We start from the raw sequence: 19218 nt of genomic DNA, 5'->3' as shown, positions 1-19218 counted from the left end.
CTGTAGCCTAAATTTGTTTCCCGTCTGAGAAACAATTTGAAAAATAAGATTTTATAAATCTAGCTTAATTAATATTTGGAGCCTCAAAAAGAGGACATGTTAGAAAGAAAGAAAATGTCTCACTCTATTGCTGATTACCTTTATCTTTAACTTTATCTTTATCTTTAACTCAACTTTGTAATATCTTGAATACAAGTTAATTTGTGCTCAAATGTCTTCATGTTCAATTACTAGGAAATTTATTTGCTGAATAAACACATTAGGCAGGCAGTGCACATGTCTGGCTCAGGAGTCAATCTAATTTGGGGGATTTCCCTACTCTAACACACCTGAGTCAACCCATCAGTACATTACCAGGTTTAATATGTCTATTAGAGCTGGAAAATCAACTAAATTTGCACTAGTCATTTGAGTCAGCATGACTTTACAAAATCAGACATAACAAGACACAAGTGCATGTCTACAAAACCACGTACAAGACCTACAGTGGTGCCTGAAAGTTTGTGAACCCTTTAGAATTTTCTATATTTCTGCATAATTATAACCTAAAAGTAGACAAAGAGAACTATATTAAACAAATGAGACAAAATTATTACACGTATCATTTATTTATTAAGGAAAATGACACAATATTATATACAGTATCTGTGAGTGGAAAAAGTATGTGAAACTCTAGGGTTAGCAGTTCATTTGAAGGTAAAATTAGAGTCAGGTACCCTGTCCAGGGTGTACCCCGCCTTGTGCCCGATGCTCCCTGGGATAGGCTACAGGTTCCCCGCGACCCTGAAGAATAAGCGGTGTAGAAGATGGATGGACAGATTAGAGTCAGGTGATTTCAATCAATGGGATCTATCAAAGAACAGGGATCTGTCAAGAAATCTTCACAACACATGTTTGTGGAAGTGTATCATAGTATGAACAAAGGAAATTTCTGAGGACCTCAGAAAAAGAGTTGCTGATGCTCATTAGGCTGGAAAAGGTTTAAAATAAAAAAAAATCTATAAAGTTTAGACTCCACCAATCCACAGTCAGACAGATAGTAGTGCTAATGCTGGTAAGGCTTACTAACTAAGGCTGAAAAATCAGAATACAATACTGTGTTTTAAATCTTAGTACAGCTATTTACAGCCTTAAATAGACAAAAAATCAGAAGTATACATATGCAACCAAACTGTATAAACGAAATACTAATTTAGTAATAATAACTGTAGCAATATTACCTAAGCTGGCCATCTACCTGAATACTAAGTAATTTGATTAGCCAATGTTGCTTTTCCAGTAGTTGCTATTTGACTTTAGTAGACTTCAGACAGTCATGTAAGTAATAAATATTACAGATTGACAGCCTCCCAAGTGATGTGACGATCTGCAGAATTTGCCCTATTCTCTCCTGTCTAACTGTTACAATGAACAGAGACAAAAAAATATTCATGCACAAATGTATTACACAGCTCCCACAAGTGAGTCCTTCAGGACTAGATTTGTGCAACACAAATGTGCGCTTCACCCACTAGTCACCAGTAACTGGAGCATGTCAGACTTTTCCTAATCCTTACATGATAAGAAGTGATGATTATGAAGATAATGGAAACTAATGGACTCGTAGTTGATATATATGTGCGTGCATCAGTTCGATCCAATTCCCTTAAAAGCCACATTTTGCATTTCTTGACAGGATAACCTTCTATATGTTAATCACATTTAAGGTCATGTCTGTATGTCCTTGCCTACAAAGGCTCACATACATCCACATAGACACAAAAAACAATGTCATCTGTATTGGTGGGTCATTACTGTAAAGTCTTGATCAAGCTCATTCTAGAAAATGTCTTTAGTTCCACTATAATCAATTACAGACTCCATATCACTGCTTAATCCTATTTTAAAAAAAGGTATGGTGTATTTATAGCTGTAGAGCTTGGGTGATTTCCTGAAAGTCTGTAATTAGTTGACATTAATACTATGAATACAATGGGTGCAGTTTGTGCTAATATTTAACAAAAGCAAATGGTCAACGTTTAATATTCTGAACTATGTTTACATCATCGATGCTGAGCTTTGCATTTCTGTTCCCAAATACATGACAGTAGGTGGATTGGCTCTGCTAGATGAGGTCAAAATGAGTGTGTGTGTATATGTATGTGAATGATGCCCTGCAATGGACTAGTGTCCCATCCAAAGTATATTCCCACCTCATGCCTCACAGTCCATTAGATATTATGCTTAATATATGTAAATGCTTACTTAAGTTTCTTTCCATTTAAAGTAAGTTCTTTCACTGCTTAGCAATCAGTTTAAAATCTATCCAATCACAGATGCCATTTTCTGGTATTTCTGTAATCATGTACTACTGAGACTGAAGTGAGATTTCATCTGTACCTAGACCCATGCAGGCCTGTAGAGCACAGATACATGGTAAGTACAGCTCCTAATCCTAATCCTAATCTTAATCCTAATAGTCTTATACCTGCTGCTGCATGTACAGTGGTGCTTGAAAATTTGTGAACCCTTTAAAATTTTCTATATATCTGCATAAATATGACCTAATGCATCATCAGACTTTCACAAGTCCTAAACGTAGATGAAGAGGTCATTTATTTATTTGGAAAATGATTCAATATTACATATCTGTGAGTGGCAAAATTATGTGAACGTTTGCTTTCCGTATCTGTGTGACCCCATTGTGCAGCAATAACTGCAACTAAACGTTTCCTGTAACTGTTGATCAGTCCTGCACATCGGCTTGGAGGAATTTTAGCCCATTCCTCAGTACAGAACAGCTTCAACTCTGGGATGTTGGTGGATTTCCTCAATGAACTGATTGCTTCAGGTCCTTCCACAACACTTCTATTGGATTAAGGTCAGGACTTTGACTTGGCCATTCCAAAACATTAACTTTATTCTTCTTTAACCATTCTTTGGTACGACGACTTGTGCGCTTTGGGTCATTGTCTTGCTGCAGGGCCCACTTTCTCTTGAGATTCAATTTATGGACAGATGTCCTGACATTTTCCTTTAGAATTCACTGGTATAATTCAGAATCCGTTGTTCCATCAATGATGGCAAGCCGTCCTGGCCCAGATGCAGCAAAACAGGCCCAGATCTATGATACTACCACCATGTTTCACAGATGAGATAAGGTTCTTATGCTGGAATGCAGTGTTTTCTTTTCTAAAAAATAGAGCCCTTCTCATTGAAACCAAAAATTCTATTTTGGTCTCACCTATACACGAAATATTTTTCCAACAGCCTTTTGGCGTGTCCACGTGATCTTTAGCAAACTTCAGACGGTTAGCAGTGTTCTTTTTGGAGAGCAGTAGCTTTCTCCTTGCAAACCTGCCATGCATACCATTGATGTTCAGTGTTCTTCTGATTGTGGACTCATGAACATTAACATTAGCCAACATGACAGAGGCCTTTAGTTGCTCAGAAGTTACCCTGGGCTCCTTTGTGACCTCGTGGTCTCTTACAAGTCTTGCTCTTGGAGTGATCTTTGTAGGTCCACACTCCTGGGGAGGGTAACAGTGGTCTTGAGTTGCCTGCATTTGTACACAATCTGTCTGACTGTGGATTGCTGGAGTCCAAACTCTTTAGAGATGGTTTTGTAACCTTTTCCAGCCTGATGAGCATCAACAACTCTTTTTCTGAGGTCTTCAGAAATCTCCTTTGTTCATGCCATGATACACTTCCACAAACATGTGTTGTGAAGATCAGACTTTGATAGATCCATGTTCTTTAAATAAAAAAGAATCACACCCGATTCACTCTTCTCAGCCAGTATACTGTCTTGCCTTATAATTTATGGCAGTGTCTAATTTGAATTATACCACAGCACTGTTGAATGCTAGATTCTGATTGGTTTGAAGGTGTTGATTAATTTTCTGTAATAGCATGGCTTGGACAGTAGTGCCAAGTTTATATTAACACTTTATTATTTCTATAGTGATACGGGGCGTTCTATAGTGGATGGTCCACATAAAATGATTTTTTAAATGTACAGTTTAATCATTGACATGGTAAAAGGCAAAGTCTTCAGTTTGAAGGGCTTTGCAGTTTCTTGGTAATATGACAAGCTGCATGTTTTGGTCGACGTGATAACAGGAACTAACTTCTTTTATGGACATTCCAATACATTTAACATAATTATAAATTAATAAAATGTTTGACATGCTTTTGTTTAATAAATGAATAATCGTTAGCACTGGCAAACTGCTGCAGGATAAAAGTAATAAATCACTTCAGGATGTGCTGTTATAGGAAAATAACGAATTTTGAGCTGGGACACAAATTGGGCATCACACTAGCCTAACTTATGCCACCTATACACCAAGGTGTGACTTCAAATGCATTCAAATATAAAAAGAAACAAACAAACACAAAAAACTTAAGGATTTTGAAGATACAGTGTGGAATATAAACAGACATTGACAAGTTACTTTTATGAAGTACTTGTGCTTCTGAGTATCACTGGTAACAGGTAAATACATTTTTCCCCACTACAATCACTCCTACACCAGCTTAAGAGATACTTGACCTATGCGTCGACATTTGGGAGCTGGAGAGGAGACAGGCACCACTCTCTCTCTCTCTCTCTTGCTCTGTCTCTTTGATTCTTTTGCAATGAGCCAGATAACTGCTCATTTCATACAAGCTATGACAACTACAACTGCACTGATGATTTTCAGTTAAAGATGAGATAATTAAAGGTATAAAAAAGAAGCATGCAGGTCTGTGACTTAAGGTGGTTTCACCCATAAAGTAGATCAATAGTGGCCAAGGCAATTTTCTAATTAGGTGATAATGAATAGTGATGCAATTTTATACCGAATGTTTATACACAATTCCAGTTCTCCATTCTTTTCATTGCACCTATCTTTATAGATGCTTTCAGTTTCTCTTGTTAACTACAGATAATAAAGTGAGAGAAGAATGTTTTTTTTCTCCTTTTAAAATGTGCCTGCCAGGCCTGTACAGGGCCAAACAGCCCAGGCCTGATCCCACATTCTCTGGCAGCTGTTGACTCATCCTCACAAGCATGCGGCCAGATTCTTCTGCCATTGCAGCCATTACAGTAAACGCTGGCAAGAGGCCCCAGGTACAAAGGGTATATGGTAGAGAATTTTGACCATGTTACATGCATAACATACAGGAGATGTTAAGCATGAGATTCTTGTGTCTTGTTATGCTAATACACATTACAGTGTAATTACTGTTTCTGTATATGTCAGTAGTCTGTGTCTACAATGGTACTATAGATAATAGTTTATAATTAGATTAAGAATATATGATGGTGAGTCAAATTAAAATCTTAGAATTAGAGAAACAGTACATTAATTTTGTAGTTGCAAACGTGAAAATGCACAACTTGGTCTATTGTTCTCAATAGCCTCTTCTACTGCTACCTTAATCTGGCTACATCTTTGTGACAATTATTTGCAATAAACTATGCAAACATGACATTTAAAGAACTCTGCAGGAAGATACGGAACTCTAAAAGGTTGGCAAAAGCTTTGGCATAGCACAGGAATACAGCCTGGATGGGATGCCAGTCAATCACAGGCCATGATTATACCACTTACAAACACTCTTTCACTCCTAGTAACAATTTAGAGTAGCTCATCCACATACTGGCATGTTTTTTGGGGGGTGGAAGGAAACCAGAGAACCCTGAGGAAACCCATGCATATATGGGCAGAACGTATGAAACACAGCCACATAGATGGTAACCTGATCTCAGGAGCTGTAAGCCATGAACACTACCTGCTACATCACACAAATGCCTCAATACAATGAATCCAAACCAATGATATTATAGGTCTTTAATTAATACTACACTACTCAATGGTTTATAGTCATTACATACTAGAATTACTAGCACTTACTACAAGAGATTTAGTTGGTTGTTAAAGTATCTGGTTAACCTGCTTAACACTAGATCTCTGGCTGTGTCTTGACTCAGGACAATAACCATTATACAGTTATTGTTTGTCTGTGCATTCAGAGTGCACTCTGCCAGAACACAACACAACATGACCTCTAAAAATCATATGCCACTGCCTGAGCCCAACAAAAATAATATAAAAATGCAGACAACATGGCATTCACTGTTTACCATTCAGGGGAAAACAAACAGGCAAACGAATACAAACACAGAGCAATCAGTTCATCTAGTATTGATTACTACCTTATACCAAAATAGTGCATCATCAATATGTCAAATCGAATTCAGATAAGACAAGATGAATAAGCTATCCAATCAGCCAACTGCTGCTTCTGTCTTTCAGTCAATAAACTTTGACTAAAACAAATGTAACATTTATAGCTATTTGTATTTTAAAGTAATAAATGAAGGCATGCTGTATCTAGGGTTTTGAGCTCCAGTTTCTGTCTTGCGGAGTTTCAGTGTTCTCCTCATTGGTTTCCTCCAGGTTCTCCAATTTCCTTCCACCTCCCAAAACATGCCAGTAGGTAGGTTGTACGATAAAAAGAAGCCTTTGGTTTTGAGTGAGTGTTTAAGTATGGATGCACATGGTGACCTGCAATGGACTGGCAACCCATCCTCTGGATCCACCTTGACCCTGACCAAGATAAAGCAGGGCTGGAAAAAGGTAATTATCAGATCAAAACCTAAGCCTAAAGTATCAGTGATGGCAGCACTGTTTAAAAACAGACAAAAAAAAACCTACAATGGAGTGTATTAACCAGTGTTAATCCTCTCACACACGAGCTATTGCACTCTTTTGTTCTCTGCCTAATATTACTCAGTAGGAAACACTATATCAAGACCTGCTGATCCTGTGATTGCAGACTGGGTGTGCATGCCTTTGCTGGAGTTTTGGCATGATGATAGACACCATATGAGAATGCTGCCAGCATACCTTAATGTTGTGGTAAGACTGAAGTCTAAATACTGCCAGAGGCTCCTCATGTCTCGCTCCATATCTCTACCTCACCACACCATCAAGAACCCCAAATTGCAACCAAGTGCAACAAATGCCTCTCTATCTATCTGTAGTATGCATGCCCTCAGAGGGTGAAAGTCAGACTAAACTGAGCTCGGATCAAGTTCAAAAAAGTCTCGGTCACTTGGCCAGACAGATTGTCATTTCTCTAATGGAAGCTTTTGAAAGCAATAGGGAATTACTTCAGTCAAGATCCAATGCCAGAACTTTGATCAAGGGTACATGAGGCTGCTCCAAAGGGTTCTGTAAAAAAAAAAAAAAAGAAAAGAAAAAAAAAAGCTGCTTTTTTTTTTTACAGACACAAAAGCTAAGGAGGTCAATATTTAATTATAAAACATTCTTTATTACTGAACCAATGAGTAAATTAAACACTCAACATGAGAAAAGCAAGTGGCTATGTCCTGTTACCCTGGAAGTGGTATGTCATTTCTGTACTGATTACTCAGTAATATACTGCAATTCGCATGACTATTCTGACAAGCACACCCTCTGTAATAAATACAGCTATGCAGAAATCTCAAGTCTAATCATGTATGGTTTAGATACTAAGGCAAACAGTACTGACAGTAAGTTTCTCTGTCATTACTTACTTTTTACGCATATATTACTCATTACTCATTACTATATATTACTCATTACTTGGCATAAACATGTTTCTTTGGGAATAAATCAAGTCAATAAGTGATTCTGCCATTATGTGCATCATTTGTTTAATTAACTTGCATTAAAATTCAACACTTACACTGTGCCTGAAAAACTTTGAATGCTGAAATGCAATGCAGTCCTTACTGAAATACAGTCAGACTGAATTTCATTAAAGTACAAATACTGATATTCAATGCTGATATGGAATGTAGACATTACTGAATTGTAACCATTGCTTCTATGGAGTTTGCAATACTGATATGCAATGCAGTTATTATTAAAAAACGGTTTGAGATACAGAGATATGCAATGAAGGGTGTCCACACTGATGTAATGAGGGCAACGAAAGGGGTTAAATTAAGAGATGGTAGTAAAACAAAAAGTTCGTTTTGGCTGAACTTACTGTGATGTTTCCGCGCAGCACGACTTCGTGGTCCTGACAGCGCCGATTGCATACAACCCAAAACTGTTAGACCCAGAGCGCACAAGAAGAGCAGAAATAGTGTGTGAAATAGGCTCTGTTCGCCGCAGTCACTCATCCACTCACACAACAGCGATGTGTCAGATAGTCCGAATGCGAGGATGCTCGCTTTTTCCTCTCTGTCTGTCACCGGAACAGGGGAATGCAGAGATGCTGCACGTGCGTTCCTCCACAGCGCCGCCCGCGACCCTTCACGTGCGCACGATGCGGTGTACACACGCGTGTTGAGCTTGCGGTGTGTGTGTGTGTGCGTGCGTGTTTCCTATACTGTACATACACACACTTTCAGGGTAACAGGACATAGCGACTTGCTCTTCTCATGTTGAGTGGTTTATTTTGACTCATGGGTTCAGTCATAAAGAGTGATATATAACTAAAATATTTACCTGCTTAGCTTTTGTGACTGTAAAGAAGCATTTTTTTTTTTACAGAACCCCTTGGAGCAGCCCTATGTGCCCTTGATAAAAGTTCTGGCATTGGATCTTGACTGCAATAATGCCCTATTGCTTTAAAAAGCTTCCATTAAAGATGCGTTGTGTTGCATGTCTTGTTGGATGCAAACAGCATAGGTCAACTTGACTAAAAACATGAAAGTATCTGATATCAAATGGAAAATAAAGCCACTAGTATTTTCGATAAGGACAGCACGAGCATCTTCGTTGATTGCCCCCAGAATGCCGGGTCAGACACCTGATAAATCCCCTGTGCGCTGCTAGTCTCGGCCTCAGGTTGTGTTGCAATGCTACAGTAACACCTGCCTCCTCCAGTCCCTGGTTAGCTTGCTCGTCATCTTCCACAAACTCTTCACCCTGATTCTCCTCCTGGCTCCGTTTGAATAGATGGCACATATCTTAAGAAAGATGCCTACCTTTCCTCTTTTTCGTTTGCGTTTACCACAACCACTTCTCTCACTCATTTTGAACTAGCACGACTCCCACAGTCCTCAGCCAGCTCGATCAGTTATATCACTCTGTTTAGATTAAAACAATATCAGTGTGCTTTTTAATGAAGGAAGCATTATTTACGCTAAGCGACAATAGCGATATGTTCTCTATTTACGCTAAGTGACAATAGCGATATGTTCTTTATTTACGCTAAGTGACAATAGCAATATGTTCTCTATTTACGCTAAGCGACAATAGCGATATGTTCTCTATTTACGCTAAGCGACAATAGCGATATGTTCTCTATTTAAACTAAGCGACAATAGCGATATGTTCTATTTACGCTAAGCGACAATAGCGATATGTTTTATTTATGCTAAGCGACAATAGCAATATGTTCTCTATTTACACTAAGCGACAATAGTGATATGTTCTCTATTTACACTAAGCCACAATAGCGATATGTTCTATTTACGCTAAGCCACAATAATGATATGTTCTATTTACACTAAGCGACAATAGCGATATGTTCTATTTACGCTAAGCCACAATAATGATATGTTCTATTTACGCTAAGCGACAATAGCGATATGTTCTCTATTTACGCTAAGCCACAATAGTGATATGTTCTATTTATGCTAAGCGACAACAGTGATATGTTCTCTATTTACGCTAAGTGACAATATCGATATGTTCTATTTACGCTAAGCGACAATAGCAATATATTCTATTCACAGTAAGTGACAATAGCGATAGTTATTATATAATAGCATTAGCATATAGAATTTTGTTAGCAATATTCTACTTACACTAAGTGAAAATAAATAGCGATATATTCTATTTACACTATTTAAAAGTAGCAGTTCTTTGCAATAAGTGCAAATAGTTGTTAGATGCTATTTATACTCATACATAGTGGCGGATACTATTTGCACCTCAGTATTGTTGTACATTAACAGGATGCAGTAATAACATAGAGTGTAAATGACTGTATTTAGTAAAATTATTCAATGGATGCCACCTAATTAGGACAATAAAGCCCCCCCTACACCTACCCCTAACCAATAAACACTTTATTATTAAACAGTCGTTAGGCACTTTATTTCCACTTTTCAAATATTTTCTTCACTTTTATTGAAAATAAATGCCTTTTTGATCTGATATGTTATGAGAAAAGGGAGAAGAGCGAGTTCGGCAAAAGGCGGATTTGAACTTGGGTCGAACAGGTCAAAAGATACTTTCAGACTCCACCTTCCCTACAGCCTACACTGTAACACTGTAGACGTTAAGTGACATGCATCTTTTTTAATCTTCAAGAGCAAAGATGGGTCGAGGCTCGCCAATCTGCCAAAGGATGCGTCAGCAAATAATCCAACAACATTCCCCAAAGACAAATTGGTAGGATTTGGGGCGTTTCACCTTCTACAGTGCACAATATAATTAAAAGATTATCCGAAGGAATCCGGTCAAATCTCAGTGCATAAAGGCCAAGGCCGAAAACCACTTCTGAATGCATGTGACCTCTGATCCCTCAGACGTCTCTGTCTTAAAAATCGTCATGAGTCTGTAATAGATATCCTGACATGGGCTCGGGAATACTTTGGTAAACCTCAGTCAAACCATTCGCCGCTGCATCCACAGATGCAAGTTAAGGCTTTTCTGTGCAAAGCAGAAGCCATACATCAACACTGTCCAGAAGTGCTGCCGACTTCTTTAAGCTCGGTTTCTTCTGAGATGGACAGTAGCACAGTGTTTTGTGGTCTGACGAGTCAACATCTCAAATAGTTTTTGGAAAAAACAGCCGTCGTGTTCTCCAGGCCAAAGAGGAAAAGGACCATCCAAGCTGTTATCAGCGTCAGGTCCAAAAGCCAGTGTCTGTCATGGTATGGGGGTGTGTCAGTGCCCATGGCATGGGTAACTAAGCACATCTGTGAGGGCACCATTAATGCAGAAAGATATGTACACATTTTGGAGCAACATATGCTGCCATCCGGAGCAGGACAACGCCAAACCACATTCTGCCCGGATTACAAGTGCATGGTTGCTTAAGCAGAGATTACGGGTGTTAGCATGGCCTGCCTGCAGTCCTGACCCGCCTCTGATTGAGAATGTGTGGCACATTATGAAGCACAAAATAAAGCAACAAAGGCCACGTACAATTGCGCAGCTGCAGAAATGCATAATGGATGAATGGGGAAAAATTCTGCTTGCTAAACTTAACCAACCGGTGTCTTCAGCGCCCAAACGCTGAAGTAATCATTTCAAGTTCAAAGGTCACCTGAATTTGTTGTCACAAAGCAAAGCCTATAATAACATAGCATGCACTGTAGAGTGTGTCACAGTGAAAAGAAAGCAGGTATCATTAACGCCATTTTTTAAGGACACAAACAATGACAGTACAAAAATGGAGCAAAATACTGAAAAGGCAAGTATACAGGAGAGCAAGCGGCAGCAGGTCACTGATGACGCAGTTTGGTGACCGTTCCCATGACTAGCAGTGATAATGCTAGCCTGATTGTGGAAGATTTTTAGAAACGCTTATGAGGCTAAACGTTGTAAACCTGCGCATAGCTTTTAAAGTGAGATTGACTATCTGAATTAAATAAAGTTAACAGCCCACGCCGTTCAGGATTTTAGGTAGTTCAGGGACTCAATACACAGAACGTTCCAGAAGGACTGAGGCAGTTGTTGGCTACTGTGAACACCATACCGATCTTGAGTAGAGCGCAAGCAAGGTTTCTCCCAAATGAATTTAATTTGTAGCTCGCAGCGTGTATCCCTTCTCACCCCCACAATTTTGTCACTGATGTTTTTGAGCATCATGGGTCCACCGCTTACAAAGTTCAATCCTGAGCCATTTGTGCGCATGGATACATAAGGGACACAGGGAAGAGGAGGAGGACACTGACATGACAGCTTTGTGGAATATTTTGTGTTAGGTAAAACGCCTTTTTCTTGATTTTGTTGTTAATGCTAGTTTATTGTAGGTAGGCCTACTGTATGAAAAGTAGCTTTGTTTACGACGTGCTTTGGGCAAGTGTGTTCTGTAGCTAACTGAGGTGACAGCATGTAAATTAATAGAATGTGCAATCCATAAATGTTTCCCTCTGTACTGAGAATGCTCACTGCTATAAACTCGTTATGTCGCTGTACCAGTGTGATCAATTACATAGGCCTACCTATCAGCATTGAATATAGTTGTCTATGTGAGATTCTAGAAGCACTTTTAAGTGTTTGTAAGTTCAGGGACCAGGACCTTTCACGTACCAAATGATCTGCCAGATCACCACCATCTTATTGTTCCAGGACCTGCTGATTTACAAATTACGCACTGCATCTGGCAGAAACCAAACACAGAATTCCACAAAAAGAACATCATACCTACTGTATGGTCAAGCATAGCGGTGGCGGTGTGATGGTGTGGGGATGCTTTGTTGTTTCATGGCCTGTGCAATAATGGAAGGAAACATGAATTCTGCTCTCTACCAGAAAATCCTAAAGGAGAATGTCCGGTCTTCAGTCTGTAAGTTGAAACTCAAGCGCAACTGGATTATACAGCAAAACAAAGTCCTAGTTCTAGAAGTAAGTGAAAGACTGATCTCCAGTTATCAGTAGTGTTTGTTTGCAGTTATTGCTGGTAATTTGTGGCAGAACCAGATTTTAAGTTTATGGGTGCAATTAGTTTTTCACATTGGTGATAGGTATTGGATAACTTTTTTTGCTTGAATAAAAAAGAAATAAATAAAAAAATATTGTGTGTTTACTCAGGTTGCCTTTGTTTTATGTTGTATTTCATTTGAAGATCTAGAACTATTTAGTATGAGATATACACAAAAGCAGAAGAAATACTTTTTCACAGCACTGTAGTTAACATGCTCTGGTCATCACTGAAAGTCCTTCCTTTTTGTGAGAAATTGAGAGTGAGTAGTGTGGCATCTCTGGATTCCATCTGATTCCATGCACTCACACACAGCTTCATGGGAGCACAATGAGTGTATGAGTGAGCATACAAGCACACAAGCTAGCTTTTCTGTACAGCATGTCTTAATTGGAGCTGCAAATATTGATGCATTGACTGTAGCAGATGACATGAGTGGCAAAGCTGTCTCCACTCTGTGTGTGTCTGTGTGTGTGTGTGTGTGTGTGTGTGTGTGTGTGTGTGTGTGTGTGTGTGTGTGTGGATGAGAGGAAGCCTCACAATGGATCCAGTGAGATGCAACACAAATGTCGTATTGTTGCTGGTACATTTTTATGTACTGGAGTAGGAGAGAAGAGCACCCACTCACTGTCCAGGACCTGCTGTAATTTCTGCTTTTCATTTCAGCCACTTGGAACTTGTGTGAGTGCTGGGGATCACTAATAATAAATTGAATAAGTAGAATGCACACAGAATTGTCTGTTGCTTAATAGTGTGTGTGTGTGTGTGTGTGGTTACCCATGGACAGTCCTGCCCTGACAAGCTCCTAGTGGAATTCTACAGTACATTACAAATCATTTTGAGATATCCATTTCACTTTTGCTATGTGATATTTCACAGTACATATATATGACTCATTTGGGATTATTTTTCAGTATGACAAATTGAAATTCTGAAGTGTTCTGAAATCTCAGTAAATTTAAATTTCAATGTATGTCACTCACATGACACTGCCTTTATAAGTAGTATTGAGAGCAAAAAGTGGAAAAACAAAAAACAAAACAAAAAACAATGTGAACTCTAGTCCCATCCCATTGTCTCTCTGTTCTGTGTCCACCATCTGTGGGTTACAAGCTGAGTCTCTTTTCCCCTACAGCCATCATTTATCACATGCACTCACCTGCCTGATGGCCAAGTCTCTCTGAACCCCCGCTGCCAAAACCCGCTGAAACTGAGACACTATACCACCGAACAATGATAAATTATCCCGATGACAAATTGAAGCCACAGTAAGGTCAGCGATTCAGTCGAATCTGGCTTCAGAGAAGGTCGGCTTGAGCCATGACAAAAGAGAAATAGGCATCAAAGGCATCTTCTCTATTGCCCAGGATATGTACACTGAAATGACATTTGTGTCTTCTGAAATTGATTGACAAGAGGTTTATATTTGAAAGAAAAAAGAAATTCAACCAAGTAATATTAGCAATACTTTTAATTTTAGTATGTGTTATTGTTCTTGCATTTGAAACACACAGGCATCTGCTACTAGAAGCAACAAATGTGGTTCTGTGTATGTTGTTTCAGATCAAGCATAGAAGAAGACTCCTTCCAGACTTTGAAGCTTTTCAGATTTTGTTTTCAGACAAAGTTTACATATACTGTGCAAACCTATATGCTTTACTTGTGTTATAAGAATAGCTGACAAAAAGAAAGTAAATATAAACTGCAGCTAAAATTATACACAATTATACGCAATCACAATTAATCATCTGAAAAAGTTTGGGCTCTTTCAGGTAGATTGCTTTGATACTGAAAAGGTTTTCTAACATTCATAATACACACCATTGACTTACATCTGTGATCATTAAGGGGTTTTGCGCCCTCTAGTGAATAAACACTATTCACAAGAGTAAACATTTTGCAGCCAAAAAGCTTCATTTCCAACTTGCCTTATCTTAACACAAAGGTTATGATCACAAAAAATGATTGGATAAAATATCATTGGGTTGTGAGGCAAGTCATATTTAAATGTCCTTGCTGACCCCCCAATATGAACCCTCTTAGAATAGTTCTAATAGTTATACGGGGAATTATATTGTTTTAATGAAAACTGTAATGGTGCCTGTGGGTCTCTCCAGGTAATTTGCTGTCTTATATTGGTGTTATTTTATGTTATGTCTAGTGGATACCGTTAAGGTAATGGTAATGTCTTTAATGGTTAGCTGATGTTTTTTAATGGTATTTGTAGTGTGTGGTGTTTTCTATTGGGTTTTTTGCGGGGGGTTTTTTTTCCGTAGAAGAGGTATTATTTGATTATATTGTTTGAGAACATTGATAGTCAATCAAAGAAAATATCCTCTGGCAAACAGGCTTCACCTCATCCATCTGGATCAGTTTTAGCAATGGGTATAGGTGTAACATTGAACAGAAAATCACATGGAGTTTGCACCATGTTAGAAACAGCAGTGTTGGTCCTTATAATAGCGTTGTGGTGACAGCTGTGTTAAAGCTGCGTGTGTCTGCTGGTGGGTTGATAGTTTTCCCCTTCCTTTTCCCTGCCTGTCTTTTGTCTCTTGAGCTCCTGCTTCTATGAAATACCTGTGCACGAAGCTGTCTCCTGCCACAGTACTAAAGTCCACTGAACGGAGAAATAAGTGGGCGGGGTCACCGTCATCATTTGTTGCATCAACCAATCACATCACACAATTCGCCTGCCTGTCAAATCAAACGGAGTCATGTTTACCTCAGCTTATTCACGTTCACGCGCCACATCTGGCTTCCTCAGCCAAGTACCTAAAGAAGGCAAAAGCATATTTTACAGATGCACCGGATGCAAAGTTGATGAAGATTTCAGCGAACATGTATACGAGGCTGGAGAAAGAATAATGAGGTATTATGGTAATATTGGGGAACGCATAGGAGAACACTTTGCAGAGAAAGCACAGGAGCTCATTGAGATGTATAAAGCTGATGAGAAGATGGTAGTGCAGAGCATTCTTTCTTTAGTTGGGAAACAGTTTCTGCTTCATATTGGTGCCTCAGACCTTCATAATGTTTCTTTGGCTTCATGGCAATATTATATCAACATGGGGGAAGATCTCAATGTGGAAGGGTATGTTATATGTTCACTGATCAGATCACAAAAGTTCTTACTCAGTCGAAAACCTAATAACAGCTACATTTGTGTACCCCTTATTGTTACTTATTACTACTTATTGTCTCTATCCCAGGCTTATGTTCCAAATGGTGGAAAAATTAGTGGAGGATTTCCCTAAGGAGTGTTTGCTCCTGAATAAAGCAGTGAGCAAGATTAAGTGGGATGGTGCTTTCTGTGGTAAAGAAGGCCGGGTGTACCCTGTATGTGTGGTGTGCGAAGATCGAGATGAGATTATGTAATTGTCACCATCTCTCTTGGTGAGTAGTTTATCCAAAGTTATGCCTCTGCAGTCTCTGTTTCCTTTGATCAAAATGATTTGGTAGCTGTAGTTTAAGCCAGTATTTTAGTGTTTTTCCATTTCTTAAAGCCAATTTAACATTCTGAGCTTGCACATATGTATGGACTTTTTCTTTTAGTTTTGTATATTATATTACACTGGATGTAATCCATCTTGCTTCTTTTTCCCTGTCTCTTAAGAAGACAAAAAGGCAGCTCATCATATTACAGAGAAACCTCCTGAACACTTTTTTGTAGTGGAAAATTGACTCTTACAAACTGCTGACACTGGAGATCTTTTGGTAAATTTGGTAAATTTATGGAACAAATGAATCCTCTTTAATCTTCAACATATAAAAAATTTCATATAATCCTGTGGTTTGTCTCGCAGCCAGCACTATTGTCAAAACTGCTGTTATAGAAAATTAATTGAAACCCTTTGAACAATCACATATACACTATATGGCTAAAGGTATGTGGACACCCGACTATCACAACCTGATGTGCTTGCTAAATGTCCCTTTCCAAAACCATGTGCATTAATATGGAGTTGCTGTTATACCAGACTCCACTCTTCTGGGAAGAATTTCCAGTAGATTATGGAGCGTGGCTGTGGGAATTTGTAGTCATTCAGCCACAAAAGCGTTAGTGAGGTCGGACAGTAATATTTGACAAGAATCCCTGGCATGCAGTCAGCATTCCAGTTCAAGGTCAAGGCTCTGTGCAGGCCACTCGAGTTCTTCCACACTAACCTTTACTAAACCATGTATTCATGGAGCTTGCTTTGAGCACAGGAGCATTGTCATGCTAAAACTGGTCCTTATGACTGTTTTAGTTCCAGTTAAGGGAAATTGTAATGTAATTGTAATTCTATACAGCATACCAAGACATTCTATTCTATCTATAATTGTGTGCTTCCAGCTTTGTACCAACAGTTTCGAGAAGACCCTCATACTGTATGGGTGTGATGGTCAGGTGTCACAAAACCTTTAACTGTATAGTGTACCTTCTGTAATTCTGATATAGTGTAGATATACTATTTCTTATATATATAGATATAGTTCAGATATACTTCTATTTAAAAAACTTAAAATGACTTATTCATATGTTCTGTACTCAATAGATATTTTTTGTGAAGTATTAATAAATTCGTTCATTCTCAAATGAAGCATAAGAAACATGCAACTGTGATTTATATTAAGTTAAATTATAATCCAGACAAAATATTTAAATAGTTAGATCACTTTCATGATATACTTATATTTATGTTATATATTTATATGTTTATTATGTTAATGTATGTATGTTAAAGTTCATATTTAATTCCAGAGTAAATCTACATGTAGAAACTATACATTTATTTATTTATTTATTTATTTATTTATTTATTTATTTATCCATTTTCTTCAATAATCCTAATTTTACCCTAAATGGCATAAGAATTAGAGTCACTGCAGTATAACATTTTTACAAGATTATTTTCAGAAAGCATACATTGTACATGCCTCTTTAAACAGACTTGAGTTTCTTTTCTCCAACAGGCTGCCTCAAAGCTCAAGCAGCCACGTTCTTCAATCCGAGTCTTTCAGCAGAGAAGATGGAGGCGATTGATAAACTGGGTTTTGGCAATATTGGAAAGATCTTTCTGGAATATGAGAATGCTTTCTGGGAGAATGATGTCAGTCATATTAAATTTATTTGTGACAATGACTCTGTTACATCTGTGCACACCGATCAAGCTCAGTGGTGGAAACACCTCCAACTGTTCACTGTGATGAGACCCAAAGAAAAGTATGATAAACAGCTAACAGTGCTGGTATTCAAATATACAAATATGTTATAATACTGGTTTTGGTTTCTAGGTTTGGAAATGTTCTAATTGGTTGGTGTCCTTCGGATGTAGCTGACCTGATTGAGACCATGCCAGAGAACGAGTTAACCAGTGCCATCACTGAACATATCAGGATGTTTACTGGTAGACTTACATTATATTATGTCCATCCCAAAATTTAAAAGGGTTGATATGAATATATGAAAATGAATATTTATAAAAGGAATATGCTTATTCTCTCTCTCTCTCTCTCTCTCTCTCTCTCTCTCTCTCTCTCTAGGAAATCCACATATTCCTCCACCAAAGACAGTTCTGTGTACACAGTGGCATAATAACTGCTTCACACGTGTGAAGGTGTTTGTAGTTTTCTCCCTGTTGGTGTAGATGCGCTGGACATGGATGTCCTGGCACAGCCTTTAGTGGGCAATAAGTACCCAAACAAGGTAAAAGCCACTTCATATCAGTAAAGTATGTCTAAAGATTTGTTACAAATAGTCTATATTCCCTACATTACTGTTATCCTGAAAGAGTATTTAAAAAATGGGGGGGGGGAGTTGGTCATTACAGTACAAACTGTAAACTTCAATGAATATGTAACATTACTTTTCTATAGTGACATGGGTTGCCATATGTTCCGAATGCCAAAATGAAAATTAACCCCTTCATTACACTGTTATACTGTATGGGGCTGGGGGTGGCGTGGTGGCTTAGTAGTTGGCACATTTGCCTTGCACCTCTGGGGTTGGGAGTTTGATTTCTGTGATTGCATGTTCTCCCCATGCTTCAAGGGGTTTCCTATGGGTACTCCGGTCCAGACTCCCAGTCCAAAAACATGTACTGTAGGCTGATTGGCATTTCCAAAATTGTCCGTAGTGTGGCTATGGGTGTGTGAATGTGTGTGCGATTGTGCCCTGTGATGGGTTGCCACCTCTCCAGGTTGTCCCCCGCCTTGTGCCCCAAGTGTCCTGGAATAGGCTCCAGTCTCCCCATGACCCTGAGTAGGATAAGTGGTACAGAAAATGGATGAATTGTGTATAAACTGACATTCATCATTAAGCAAAATGAGGACATGTCATTTGTACATTCAAATATGAACAGGGGAAGGGTGTGTAAGGGGGAAGGGGGAAAATGTCCTTCAATCAATTAAGAAATAATTTAAGTATAATTAAGTTATTTTCCTTATAGGATCTTCAAGTTTTGTTTGCTGGAGAAGCAGCTATAAAGTCCCTGTATGGGACTGTGCAGGGAGCTCTGATCTCTGGACACAGAGAAGCAGAGAGACTACTGCAATACAACAAAGTAATCATGCCTACTACTGTTTCCTGTGCCACACACACTTAAAAAA

General features: G+C 38.6%; 2 protein-coding genes across 2 annotated transcripts in view; one reads left to right on the top strand and one right to left on the bottom strand.

The window, feature by feature from the left end:
* Nucleotides 1-8324, bottom strand: part of bcar3 (BCAR3 adaptor protein, NSP family member) — a 91491-nt gene extending 83167 nt beyond the window's left edge. Inside the window, exon 1 of the mRNA XM_053625320.1 lies at nucleotides 8011-8324. The gene's annotated coding sequence lies outside the window, so the exon portion shown is untranslated. The remainder of the gene's footprint in view (nucleotides 1-8010) is intronic.
* Nucleotides 8325-14700: 6376 nt separating this feature from the next.
* paox1 (polyamine oxidase (exo-N4-amino) 1) lies at nucleotides 14701-16272 on the top strand. The gene is made up of 2 exons (XM_053623924.1): nucleotides 14701-15721; nucleotides 15840-16272. Exons 1-2 carry the CDS (start codon nucleotides 15345-15347, stop codon nucleotides 16003-16005), a joined length of 543 nt encoding a protein of 180 aa, XP_053479899.1. The 5' UTR covers nucleotides 14701-15344; the 3' UTR covers nucleotides 16006-16272.
* The last annotated feature ends 2946 nt before the right edge of the window (nucleotides 16273-19218 follow it).

The sequence above is a fragment of the Ictalurus furcatus genome, chromosome 5, assembly GCF_023375685.1.
Source record: "Ictalurus furcatus strain D&B chromosome 5, Billie_1.0, whole genome shotgun sequence".
Lineage (NCBI taxonomy): Eukaryota > Metazoa > Chordata > Actinopteri > Siluriformes > Ictaluridae > Ictalurus > Ictalurus furcatus.
The sequence above is the reverse complement of the archived record's forward strand: the minus strand, read 5'-3'. Positions and strand labels throughout refer to the sequence as shown.

What these genes read in the sequence shown, in the direction of transcription:
- paox1 (XM_053623924.1), top strand. Translation starts at nt 15,345, where the DNA reads ATGTTTACCTCAGCTTATTCACGTTCACGCGCCACATCTGGCTTCCTC. An exon ending in GAAGATCTCAATGTGGAAGG is followed by an intron (nt 15,722 to 15,839) that starts GTATGTTATATG and finishes TCTCTATCCCAG; the next exon opens with GCTTATGTTCCAAATGGTGG.